Here is a 14154-nt window from a genome sequence, read left to right as displayed (position 1 = left end):
TGTGTGTGTGTGTGTGTGTGTGTGTGTGTGTGAGGGGGGGTGTTCTTAATGCTTCGCATACGTAGCGCTACAAAAGAAAACTTATGCAACACAGCTCTGTGAATTCACATTTATCTAATTTCGTTTTGTTTTGTATCATTTCATTTTTTCTAAAACACGAGTTCATCACTAAGAGTTGGTAAAGCCGGTCTGTCGCGTCACCTTGTTTGGTAAGAGTCACTGTGTATGTATGTATGCATGTATGTATGTTTGTATGTTGCAAGTGCCCAACACTCGGCTTATATCACAGGTTGACATAAGTTTTACATTTGGGCCAACAGCAAAGTAGGAGCTGTATTATCAATGGTTTCTCCAGTCAATGGGAAACCATTTACAGCTTAGTCTTTTGTGAAGGACTATGACTCTCAAACTAGGAGGCAAAATTGCACTGGCTCTTCGTGCTGCAGCCTTGTGGGCCAGTTGGTCTTTGGGAATCATCCCAACGCCGACTGTCCTAAAACCCTCTTGGCCGAGAGTGGGGATGTAACTTGGGCAAGACACTCTCCACTATAATCAAATTCTAGCCCAAATAGTCGGAACAGCAGTTGCCTCCTCTGCTGTTCTGATGGTCATAGTTGGACACGACTGACTATCATATAATAAAATGTTGCAAGTGTCTCCGTTAATCAAGATGGTTCTTCTTCTTCTTCTTCGTTCGTGGGCTGCAACTCCTACGTTCAGTCGCACGTACACGTGTGGGCTTTTACGTGTATGACCGTTTTTACCCCGCCATGTAGGAGGCAGCCATACCCCGTTTTCGGGTGTGCGCAATGATGGTTCTTCTTCTGCGTTCGTGGGCTGCAACTCCCACGTTCACTCGTATGTATACGAGTGGGCTTTTAACTGCATAACTGTTTTTACCCCGTCATGTAGGCAGCCATACATTGCTTTCGTGAGTGAGCATGCTGGGTATGTTCTTGTTTCCATAACCCACCAAACGCTGACATGGATTGCAGGATCTTTAACGTGCGTATTTGATCTTCTTCTTGCGTATACACACGAAGGGGGTTCAGGCACCAGCACATATGTTGACCTGGGAGATCGGAAAAATCTCTACCCTTTACCCACCAGGCGCCGTCACCGAGATTCGAACCCGGGATCCTCAGATTGAAAGTCCAACGACGGGCGCAATAGCCAAGTGGTTAAAGCGTTGGACTGTCAATCTGAGGGTCCCGGGTTCGAATCACGGTGACGGCGCCTGGTGGGTAAAGGGTGGAGATTTTTACGATCTCCCAGGTCAACATATGTGCAGACCTGCTAGTGCCTGAACCCCCTTCGTGCGTATATGCAAGCAGAAGATCGAATACGCACGTTAAAGATCCTGTAATTCATGTCAGCGTTCGGTGGGTTATGGAAACAAGAACATACCCAGCATGCACACCCCCGAAAACGGAGTATGGCTGCCTACATGGCGGGGTAAAAACGGTCATACACGTAAAAGCCCACTCGTGTGCATACGAGTGAACGCAGAAGAAGAAGAAGAAAGTCCAGCGCTTTATACCACTCGGCTAATGATCGTTCAGTGTCTCCACCCAAGTGTGCACATGAAATAAACACACTGCCATGCCTTGGGGCGGTGGAAAGTGTTTGTTTTTCTTTGCGTTGTTTTCTTTTACGTTTTTGTGGAAAAAGTTCGTAACTCTGTGCATGTGTGTGTGTGTGTGTGTGTGTGTGTGTGTGTGTGTGTGTATGTGTGTGTGTCCGTGCATGCCTGTTTATGTAGTGCATGGCAGTATGTGTGCACGTGTGTGTGTGTGTGTGTGTGTGTGTGCATATCTGTGCGTGCGTCCGTGTGTAATGCGTGATGAAAATGAGAGAGAGAGAAAGAGTGAGAGAGAGAGAGAGAGACAGAGACAGAGGCAGGAGTGAGAGAAAGAGAGCTCGCGTTAGTGTGTGTGTGTGTGTGTGTGTGTGTGTGTTGTGTGTGTGTGTGTGTGTGTGTGTGTGTGTGTGTGTGTGTGTGTGTGTGTGTGTTGTGTGTGTGTGGTGTCTGTGTGTGTGTGTGTGTGTGTGTGTGTGTGTTCCGCACATGCAAATGCGCGACTCTCCTCCGTATGTGTCTAAATGGGAGTGAGTGCATGTGGTCAAAGTCTTGCTTTGGAAAAAAGCTTTGTTTGGGGAAAACAAAAAGATCTATGGTAGTCCTTTGTTCTTCCCGTCAATACTCGTTTTTCTCTTCCATTCACAGAGCGCGTTGGGTTACGCTGCTGGTCAGGCATCTGCTTGGCAGATGTGGTGTAGCGTATATGGATTTGTCCGAACGCAGTGACGCCTCCTTGAGCTACTGATACTGATACTGATACTCACAGATCCACCAAAACACACACACACACACACACGCACACACACAAAGGCCCGGAGACAAAACTGAACGAATCTTTTCATTTATTCATCCTCATCCGTACCAAACATAACAAGAACTTCACAACAACTAGATTCTTATTTTTTTAACGTAAGGTCTGACTTGCACACAGCGAACTAGAAGAGCAGCAGTCAAATCAGACTGAAATAAATGCAATACTTTTCTCTCTCTTGGATCATAACCTGTCATTAGCCGTGTCATCAGTAATCACACGAGCTATGTTCACACTGCCATGGTCTTTACCAATCGTGTTTTAAGTAGTTTGAGCGCGAATCTAGCCCAGTGTATAAAACAATATGAGAACACACAGAGAAGCAATGGCCACTTATAAGACAAAAACGTCGTCAACGACAATGTTTAAATAGAGTAAGTGTAAAAAAAAAAAAGAAGAAAATAAAAGCCATCGATATTAAAATTGCAAACTTGTGAAATGATTTCGGTGATACAAACAAACTGGATGGAGAGGGTTAAACATGTGCAGCAAAAGTGATGACGAAACCTCCGTTTGATGATGATGACATAAATCAAACTCACACTGTGCAGGTTTCTGAACTTCTGCGTTTGTCTGTCTTTTGGGTCACGGCAGTGCCCCGAGCGATCTCTCAAGAGCTAGCAGATGTGTCGTTACGGGCTGTAACATCCTCCGCCAACATCCTGATGATGTACGTCACCCTGGTCAGACTAGAACAGTGCCCAGTGTCTAGTGTCTTTATCAGGAGATGACTTCAAACTCCTGAGGGAATCGAACTCCGACATGCTGCATCTCCCCCGCAGCTCAGCTGCTTGCTTGTCCAAAGTCTGCCAAGATCTCAATCGTTTTAGTTATTTCCTCCAAGACATTGTTCAGAGCCTCTACTTAACAGTTACACGACTTAAACACTACACTGTGTCAGCTGAAAAAAAAAAATCAAAGCAAGAGTCACAACCTTGAGAACCAATGCTCTTACGATAGGTGGGGGAAGGGGGTTCACATAAATGTGATATTGTACAATGGTAATGACAAAGTAGAAAAAGAAATACAAATATATAATCTTGTAAAAAAACAACAACAAACCACACACACAAAAAACCCACATCAATTTGACAACAGGTTCACGAAAAAGGAAAATAAAGTGAAAAGTGAGGCATAAGCGAGCATTTGATAATGTGTCCTCACATCCGATCAGTAAACGATAAACAAACAACATCTGCCACATATACATTTCTGCAAAACAAAACATAGTCAAAGACAGTGTATTTTTCTTCTTAAAAATATTTTTTCCCGTTTTGTATTTTACAATACTGCCAAAATCCAAACGAATAAATCTTTTCTTTAAAAACACAGAAAATGATACAACACACTTTCTGAACTTTTAGAGCAAATCGATCGAAACAGGAAAAGGCGTTTCATCTGAAGACTAAAAACATGCCAATAAAGACACGTCCACAGATTGTGCGTTTTCTTCTCATCAATGGCTTTCCTGGTCTATGACGACTACTCATTTTCAGATCAATTCTGAAGAAAAACAAACAAATTCTTTTTTTTAAACTGTTTCAAAAGTAGTATTACACGGAAGAGGGCCTTTACTGAAACAAACGCCGGTTTACCTTTGTGAGTGATAGAAATTTAGCAAAGAAATTGCACCCACACAATCATCTTCGGACATATCTCGAATGGCTTTATTTCTGATGTTACGAAAATTATCCCAATCAATCGCAATGTATTATTTATCAGTCAATGCTTGACGAATTAAAAAACAACAACAAAACTGCATCCCATAGCGTGAATAAAACAATGAAGATTCTTTGTCGGCTTGTGCCAAAGGTCGTGTTTATTAGTTATATTTCAGCGACAATAAAATGTTTGCATGATAATGCGCACATACGCTTGCAATAAAAGGTAAAGGCATTAAGTAAGTTCGCTGAAATAGTTTGACGAGTAGAAGGATTGTCTGTTCCTGATTGAAGCAATCGTTTGAGTTCCGTAATCTTTGTAGTTACTGGAGAACCAGCGGCCATTGTTCGTTTTGTGATTAACTAGGTTATATTTCTTATCGCTAGTCCTTCGCATGCGAACTCTTGATCTTTTTTTGGCAATTTCTTGCACGAGAGTAAATGTGTCAGTAAATCAAGTGTGTTATTCAGCTTTTTCAAGAAATAATATTTCACACCATCTGTTTCCTTCCAAAAGCAACCGAATTTGTCAACGCATTCGGTTAAACAGGTGCTTCAAATCTCACAAATGTAACCCCACGATTGTTCCGTTCATTCGGCCCCATAGAGTTCTAGCTGAATCACAAACAGCAGACGTTATGTTCAACTGAGTCAGCTACTCTATTAGGAAACACTGGTTTAAAAAAACGAAAAAACTGTAATATCTACATAACCTGTACAAAAAAATCACTCACACAACCAATCAGCCCACTCTGAATGCAATGGATATTTGAGTGGAATGTCGAATCAAGCTGAAGAGAGTCCATCACTTTGAATTACTGTATGACGTCATTGACACGTCCCCCAACAATCCAGTGGCTTCTGGCGCAGGATAGTTTACATCTCAAAACACCGTGGCCATCTCAACACATTTCACCGTGAAAATAACAAAGTCATTGCAATGCCAGAACGCAAACAAGCAGTCACATCAACACATCACTTTGTGCAGACACCAACCAAGCCATTACCACGAACAATGCATCAGCTACATGATGATTAGAGCTTACAAGTTCACCACAAGCGGCGTACATAATGAAAATAACTGTTAACAAATCGAGAGAACAAGAAAATCCCTCTTTTCTTAAAACAGTGAAACCATTAAAGTATTCAACAGCAAATGTATGCACAACTCAGATATTAATGTTTAACTATCTATCTATACAATTTATACAAGCAAGACACCACTTTTATAAACTCGACTTTACAGAATTCTACGAACACACAGTTCTACCATCACAAGAAAGACAAAAGGCCCATTACACCAAAGCATTTAACAACGATCATGAAATCTTACGTTAAAAAAAAGGATATTATTATTATAGCCATTTGTTTGTCATCCTCTCGCCAAACACCAAAATGGAACTGTATCTCATCTCTAATTCCTGGAAATGGGATGAAGGAAGTTTAGAGGCCAAAATAAATCTTTAACTCGTGTAGTCTTTCAGATCTCGCTCTGTGGCCACCTGAACAGTACGCGGGACTTTCGCTTGCTGTGTTCCCAACAGACACCGTGACATGTCACCTGTCAGTCTCTCTCCACTGATCTGGCCAGTCCACTTGTTTCGAGTGGGACATGCGCTTTGTCCGGGTCACGCTGCAAGGTAAAATCATAGATCCTGTTGTTTCGTCGCTGCTTCTGGCTGGAGACAGATTCATGTGTTCGTTCGTTCGTTCTTTAGTTTAACGTCTTTTCAATGTAAGTGATAATATCTTTGTGGCAGTGGATGGAAATAGAACTGTCAGAAGGAAAATGCACTTTATTCGAAATGATATTTCGTAATGATGTGTTGCTGTTAATTTTGTTTAATGACTTGCCACTCCATTATCTGGAACAGCTGTTCTGTTTTCCTACTTTTGACAGAAGAACTGCCACTGTTCCTGACAAAGACACCGTAAAACAGCAGGCTGCGGAATTGAAAACTGGATGACACTCGCGGTGAAAAAAAAATTGTTTACAGTCATACGTTTGAAATACGATATAACATAGCAAATCTGCTTGCAGGGACAATTTATCAATTCTTTTTACTTATATATTTATTGTTGGTCTTGCTGTACTCAAAGAATCTGTGACACTGCACCCTTTCCCCAGATATATTGATTCATGTTACAACTATAACTACAGCTATTGTCATCAGATGCCACACATAAGATTCAATAAACTGAGTTCAGCATTAAATATATTTGCGGTCTGTAAAAACGACAGATGGGCAGGTTACAACAGTGACGGAGAAGGTGTGTGTGTGTGTGTGTGGGGGGGGGGGAACAAAGACTAACGACATCCCACGGTGATGCGCTGACGGCTGGAATCCGCCATGGCATGTTCAGCCATCACGTGACGGCAGCTCGCACAGGCAACGCTCACTGTCGTTCTAATACTAACTGCACAGCTGACATCATGAGCCCCATTCACACTGCAACAATAGCGATATGTGACCGAACAGTACTATCAACACCCGCCAATCAAAATGTACAGCACATTCCGTAACGAAACTTACTGCAATAATCAAACATGGGTTTAGCAACTCTCCTCTTTGAAGTAGAAGCAATCTAGAGTACATGCCGTTTTGGCCAGGTTAAAACAACTTCTAATTACGGCTGAAAAATCATGCTTAATGAAATATTTCAAAGGGGGAAAAAGAAATAGAATGGGAAAGGGAAAAGTGTATAGCAAAACAAAGCAACAGCTTAGCATCTTTTTGACACAACAGTTGAAAGTAAAACAACGGCAAGTATTATGTTCAAATTAAAAGTTTTATGTCTACACTGAGATTTAGATGCCCCCTGAACTCATATGACGATTAAAAAAACCCCAACCCCCCCCCAAAAACAACAACTAGAAATCACAGCTAAAATAAGTGGAGAACCAAAAGTATAATCAAAATGGGGATTGACGGAATATCTTCTCAGGTTATTCCTGTTTAGGTCGAAGAGATCCCAAGACCAATCCTTAGGACTTTGGCCATGACATGTCAACATGTACACTTGATGCTTGAAAGATCCTGTCAGGGAAGAGGCTGAGAGGCTTACCACGGAAAGGAACGGTCTTTGAATCAACAGGTTCCACCACTCCGCTGTTCGCCACATGATAATGCTGCAGCCCCTGCCGTCAGCCTCTTGGGAGGAGAGGGGGTGGGGGGTGGGGGTGCGGGTAGAGAGAGAGAGAGAGAGAGAGAGAGAGAGAGAGAGAGAGAGATGTGCACTCGTTTTTTTCTGTTTTTGTTGTTATTGCTTTTTCTGCAGTGCTTGGGGAGCGGCGATGCCGAACCTTACGAAACCCTTATCGACATACTTACATGCTTCAGCGGGATGGCAAGTTTGATAAGCTCCCACCTCCACCCCCCGACACCCCACCCCCGGCCCCCAAACACCACCACCCTCACCGCGCAATATGTTACAACGCCCCCCCCCCCACACTCTCCCCTCACAACATCAGCGGCACGCACCGCAGCGTGTTTGCAGCTTGCTGGTTTCTCGGGTTCATTTTCGCACGTGCCAACCGCGTGAAACCAACACCGAGCACGGAAAGCAGTGTCTGCCAGACGATGGTGGTAATTAGAAAAGGCGCACATTGTGACTGGTACCTGGTCCCTGCTGTTCCTCCCTCCGGCACCCTGACCTCTTTCCTTGTCACGGATAATGTACGAAACCACCAACACTTATGCTGCTTTCTTCCAGAAAACGATCCAAACTAGACTTAGTCAAATTATGATGTACTAACTACACGAAATCTAACCACGAAAGGAGAAAGCAGTTACATACTTACTCATACTAACAGTTTCCACTGTACAGATGTGGCGTTAAATTTAGTAAAGCAATTTCCTGTACATAACATTTGTGCATAATGCATGTAAAACAAACAAACAAAAAAAAAGAAAGAAAAAAAAAGAAAAAAAAAGCGGCAACCGTTATTTTGTAGACATTTTCGGTTCTCCCCATACGCAATATCAACGTTTATCATATCGAACCAGTATACTGATAGGAACTTGAACTTCGGTGCCAGACTGATACACGTTCCAGAAAACTGCATTAATAATAATAATAATAATAATAATAAAAAGAAATGCAGCACGCGGTGAGACAAATGCATAGTTCCTTTCCACTGTCCTCCGCCTTGTGATGTGAGCTTACGATCTGTGCTTTGCCGCCTTTAAAACGTGAACTGATAGCATGAAAATGAAGGACGGCCACAGCATACTATTTATAAGGTTCAGTTCTTCAAAGAACACACAAGGAGTCCCCAACGGGAGAAAGAAAATTATTGATGGAAACGATCAGCTGTTCAAGTCTCTCTCTTTCGCTCTGTCTCTCTGTCTCTCTCTCTCACTCAGTGGAAGAATGCTGTACGATGGATGTCAAATGCTAATAGAACATAAATCACTTGATGGACCCCGCAAATAGTATCAAGCGTCTGCATGAAGGGAAAGAATAATTACCAATGACGTGGTTGTGGCACCATCGTTGACAGCGGAGGGTTATAAGAATGTGCAGACGGTTAAAAGAGAGAGAGAGAGAGAGAGAGAGAGGGAGAGACAGAGACAGAGAGAGAAGACCAGACCAGGTGCGGGGCTGGAACACGGACTGAACACAGAGCGTCACTAAGCTCCATCCACTCTGGGAACACAGGAGAGCTAATTTACCCCAGCAAGAAGTTATTTTCGTCCTTACCCCGGCGAAACGCCAGCTTTAGCAAGACAGTTATTTATACCGAGCTTCTTTTTTGTTGTTCTTTTACGTCATTTGATTAAGAACAACTCTTCAAACAAGCTGTAAAACGTTCATCGTGCGCTTCAACTGCTTGATCAACAGTCATTATTCTCCGATTTCATTATCTTTATGTGGTAGCAGCATCCTCGAGAGATATATATATCTGTGGCCATGACGTGTCGTCAGTGCAAGCTGAGACACAATCTACATGGGAATCGTGCTAGAGAAACAGCTTGTCAATATTTTACTTCTGTTTCAAATCGACAAGTTATGTTCTCCACAACCTAACACCCCCATACAGGTTACCCCATGGATATGCAACAAACAAATTCTAAAAGCGCACAGTTCTTAAGCCACCAACACATGTTAAAGTCTTAAAAGCAAAGACAGTCGTCGCGATGTAGCGAGAGAAATGCGTATTAAAAAACGTCAGGCATCAAAAAGCGATTAGTACGTAAAATTGTTGTTATTTTTTCTTTTGTTTGTTAAAGGCCATGAAATAGTGTTGCACAATCCAAGCAAAGCCTCCTGTAAAAGACGGCAATGTTTGTTCACTGTCTGTTACGACAGAGTAGTTCAAAAAGTGTTCAGAAATAAACAATCGAAAATTGAACAGGAGGCCCAAACAACACACAAAAACAATAACAGGTCACAAACACACACACCGGTGAATATCGTCTTAGTCGGTATCGATCACAAGAATTTAAGGCGGTTTGTGTGCATTCTACGTAACCTTTTGATTTCACTGGTTCTCTTTTGGTTTGATTTTCTGGTTCTCTTTTGATTTGATTTTGTGGTTCACTTTCAGTTTTCGTTAAGTTTACTTCATTCTCTTGCTGTTGTTGTTGTTGTATGTCAACTTATCAAAATAGAATTTTTAAAATGTTAAAAAAAGGGAAAAAAAAAGTTCATTCTGTCTGTTGTTTCTGGTGCGTGTTACTTTTTATTACTAATTAAATTGTTGGTTTACACGGTCAATATAACACACACACACACACACACACACACACTTGAAGATATTTCTCCTGGTATGTCTCTCGCCTGGAAGCAGTCAAGGTCAGACATCACGTGCCCTGTAACGGCTGACTTACTGGTTTGTCGCGCCTCCATGGGTAATTTGAGAGAGACTTTGCTGAATCAATTAAAACAGGAATTAGGTCCTAGTGCGTCAAGTAAAACAATGCGGTGGGTTCTATGGCGAAGGTATGATTAGTTAGTATAGAACTGTTACGAAACTCTGTGGACAATCGAACGTAGTAACAATTAATGGTATTGCCAGGCGTCAAATCTGCTTTGCTAATGTTAAAAGCAAGACGTGCACACGGGAAGTATTGCTATGCTCCAGAAACAACATGGACAGGAAACTCATATCAGTGTGAGGCACATTAAGATATTGAGGAGAACAGACAGTGGCTTTAAAACGTGAAACAAACGTTACAAAGTTAGATCCCCTTTTCGTGCTTTTGGGGGCACTATTGAGTGGCGTATGCGTGTGTGCGTGTGTGTGTGTGTGTGTGTGTGTGTGTGTGCGCATGCACGCGCGTGTGTGTGTTATGCGTGAGTTATGTGTAATGAGTGAGAGACTGAATAAAGCTCAGGAATTGCACTGTTGTCGACAAATAAACCACTTGAAGCAAATTTTAGGACATCGTCAAATTCCATGCACGAATATGCTTCCAAACAACCGCATAGTATTCTCATCTACATGTAAAACAACTCGTTAATAACACATACTAAACTTTTTGCTTGTATTTACAATCTTCTACATGAAACTGTTCACCTGTTCAAGTTTGTTCTGCACTGGCGCTATCACATGCGGATGATGTGTTTGCCACTGATCACCCTAGCAACACTCAAAGAAGTTGAAAGCTAAAGACAAATCATCTTATGAATACGTTTCCATCTCAAATGGACCGTGATCAAATAAATATCGATGACAGCGTGATGTGTGTAAAACATACAGTATGAACACGTGAGTGTTATGATGGTGATGATACATACCAACACTATATCTACACTGAACCAGAAACCAAATCACCACAGTTGATACAATATACCTGTCGCAAAACAATGATCATCACAAGCAAAAACAGCATCCAGTGTAACAGAAGACTGCCAGCAAACCATGGCACTTACGCTCTGAAGTAGCTTCTTTCGGCTGCAGCCTGGCATGACAAACCCCAGTCCCCAACCAAACACTTGGGGGTCTGAGGAATCCACAGCCAAACGTCCAATGACTCCTCGACCAAGCTGTGCATTTCTTAGTAAGTTAAATTAAGTATACGTCATATATACATATATCTATACACCACTGGGCAGAAGTGTTAAACGTCTGTTATCAATATTATACATGTATAACCAATGTACAGCAAGTAAAACTGCGATATGGCAAACTGAAGTTACTGTAAAAAGTCACACTTTGCCATACTTGTCAAGTCTACGACATGAGACATCAAATCCTGCATTGCCTGTTGTGTTATTTGACTAGTATCTTGTTTTTGGAAGGAGAGCATAGCACTGGCTCCATGCCGTTCTTTCCCCAGTCCGTGGCACACGTCACAGCTGAACAAGAGATACTACAGCTACATGAAACTAACAGCTATCCCCAGTCTACTGTTGCTGGGTATGTGCAGCGTGATAAACCTCTGGAGATTTTGTTTTGTACCCCCCAGTCATCGTCGCCGATAAAGTTGATTTGATTAAAACAAAAAAAGCAAACAGTTTGAATCAGCTGACTTCACCGCAAGGAAGCTGTGTCACTAGATAGGGATGGCGTCCTGATCGGCACACACGTTCCGAAGCCGTCTCTCGTAGTCCTGCTTGTCCTCCGCTCCCAGGAAGCAGCCCGTGCCCTTCTTGGGCGACCCGTGCATGAACTGCTCGTCGAAGTAATCTGGATCCGAGTCATTGCTGGGATCAAAGGCATAGGTCTCACACTGCGGGGGGTCCTCCGTCAGAGGGGAGCTGGCCTCCGTGGAGGTGAGGGTGTGAGGTAGGAAGCAGGCAGAGTCGTCCTCAGACAGACTGCCAGGCCGATGGCCCGGGAGGGGCGGGCCCACGGGAGGCAGGTGTGAGGGCGGGCAGGTCGGCAGGTGGCGCGCGGGGGACAGGGAGAAGAGCGGGGCGGAGTCTGGCTCCGTGCTAAAGAGCTCTGGCGGCGGGGAAGGTGGTGGCGGCGGGGACGACGAAGACCCCTTAAAGACCAAGTGGTCCAGTCTGGGCATGTTTCCGTTCAGATCTTCTTCGCTGATATGCAAGGGCAGGAGTGGCGTGTCCGGCATCTCGTCCTCACTCTCCCAGTTCTCCACCTCGCCGTTGACAGGCAGTGGTGACTCGAGGGCGTCGGCTAGTCCGGGTCCCGACCCTTCCGGATCCCGTGGCTGTGGCCTCGGCAACAAGAGAGAGTCGTGATCCTCTGGGGGGAGGAGGGCTGGCTCCAAGGAGGGCTGACCCTCCTGTGGCGGGCTGTAGCAGGGCGGAGCGCCATCTGCCGGGCTGTGCAGGACGCTTTGCCGAGGAGAGTCCGGTGAGGTCGGGGTGCGGGACAGGCCGTCCATGTGGTCAGGGCTGGGGGTCTGCCGGGGGCTGCTGGCGCCGGGGGTCAGGGGGCCTAACTTGTTCATCTCTATCACTTCCGGCACGCCCCCCTGGCCGTCCAGGATGACGGGCAGGGACCTGCTGTCCGGCACGGGGCCCGGCCCCTTCCAGGACGTGGGCCGCTCCCCGCAGCTCTCCTTCACCGACACTGCCTTCAGGCGTGACCGTACACCGTTCCTCTCCACGTCACGGGACTCCATGTCGGACAGGGGTCGGTCTGGCTTCTGCGAGGTGGTGGTGGTGGTGGTGGTGGTGATAGTGGTGGCGGTGGTGGTGGCAGATGGAGGTGGTGGTGAGGTGACCACCGTGGCTGCACTGAGGAGAGGAGGGTGGGAGTTGTCGAGGAGGAGGATGTTCCCCGAGCTGTTGGAGAGGGGTTGGTGGAGGTGGTTTGGTTTGGCTTCCAGGTCGGGCATTGGCGGCGGGTAGGCGGGCGGTTGAAAGGTAAGGTCAGTTTGGGTTTCCTGAGGAATGAAAAAAGGGAGCCACGTTTTAGTTTGTGCTTCTCAATCAGACACATTATAAAAGCAGCTAGGATAGCAAAAAAAAAAAAAAACAAAAACAACAAACAAAAAAAACACACACACAGAACCTCCCCCCCCCCGCACCCCCCCCCCAAAAAAAAAAAAAACCCCAACCAAACCAGCAAAAACAACACATACAATTCAGTTATCTTCATTCCTTAATAAGTGGTTAATGTCTGTCATTAAACGCAGCAAACGAATACGAAGATGACAGTCTTTATCATGATTTACTGTACAAAAGATAGAAGTGTTTATACTCCGGACTCAAGATCTGATTTACTGGGATTACTTCCCGAGGCTTTAAGAAACATGCTGATACAATAAAAACAAACCAAATCTTTCCCGTCAGGACTGCATTAAGAATGGCAAGGAATATGAAAAGGTGGAAAAGCCAACCTTTAACCAAAGGAAGAAACAACAAATGGTAGAAATTTTTTTTTTCCAGTTTGAAAACGTACCATAGACTGGCGCAATAGCCGAGTGGTTAAAGCGTTGGACTGTCAATCTGAGGGTCTCGGGTTCGAATCACGGTGATGGCGCCTGGTAGGTAAAGGGTGGAGATTTTTACGATCTCCCAGGTCAACTTATGTGCAGACCTGCTAGTGCCTGAACCCTCTTCGTGTGTATATGCAAGCAGAAGATCGAATACGCACGTTAAAGATCCTGTAATCCATGTCAGCGTTCGGTGGTTATGGAAACAAGAACATACCCAGCATGCACATCCCCGAAAACGGAGTATGGCTGCCTACATGGCGGGGTAAAAACGGTCATACACATAAAATTCCACTCGTGTGCATACGAGTGAACGTGGGAGTTGCAGCCCACGAACGCAGAAGAAGAAGAAGAAGAAACGTATCATAGATGGTAGAAAAAAGCAACAACAAACTTTTGAGCTAGGGAAAAACAACAACTGACCTTTTGAGCTGATGAACAAAATTATAACACCTGGTAGGAAACCCCATCTTTTCAGCCAGTGAAAAGCCGACCTTTTTTTTTTTAGCTTGGGGGAACGAACACACAAGAGATGGTGGACATACCAACCTTTTCAGCAAGATAGGAAGAACCGACCTGCTGAAGTGGGAGGGGGGTGGGGGAGGGGGTGGGGGAACAAGCAGAGAGAGGGTGGACAAACCCACATTTTGAGCCAGGGGCTTAACTGAGCTGGGAGCAAAATGAGTCAATAGTAAAAACCCACTTTTTGAGCTATGGGCCTACAGCTGGGAGCAAAATGAGCCA

At 44.4% G+C, this 14154-nt stretch overlaps 1 protein-coding gene across 2 annotated transcripts in view; it reads right to left on the bottom strand.

Annotated features, from left to right (window-relative positions):
- Positions 1-2407: 2407 nt before the first annotated feature.
- The window catches only part of LOC143276639 (uncharacterized), a 102442-nt gene continuing 90695 nt past the window's right edge, over positions 2408-14154 (bottom strand). For both annotated transcript variants that reach the window (XM_076581293.1, XM_076581373.1), the window contains one exon: positions 2408-12858. In XM_076581293.1, coding sequence (XP_076437408.1) covers positions 11557-12858 — 1302 coding nt within the window. In that variant the 3' untranslated portion in view covers positions 2408-11556. The remainder of the gene's footprint in view (positions 12859-14154) is intronic.

Source organism: Babylonia areolata, chromosome 1 (genome assembly GCF_041734735.1).
Source record: "Babylonia areolata isolate BAREFJ2019XMU chromosome 1, ASM4173473v1, whole genome shotgun sequence".
Taxonomy (NCBI): domain Eukaryota; kingdom Metazoa; phylum Mollusca; class Gastropoda; order Neogastropoda; family Buccinidae; genus Babylonia; species Babylonia areolata.
The sequence above is the reverse complement of the archived record's forward strand: the minus strand, read 5'-3'. Positions and strand labels throughout refer to the sequence as shown.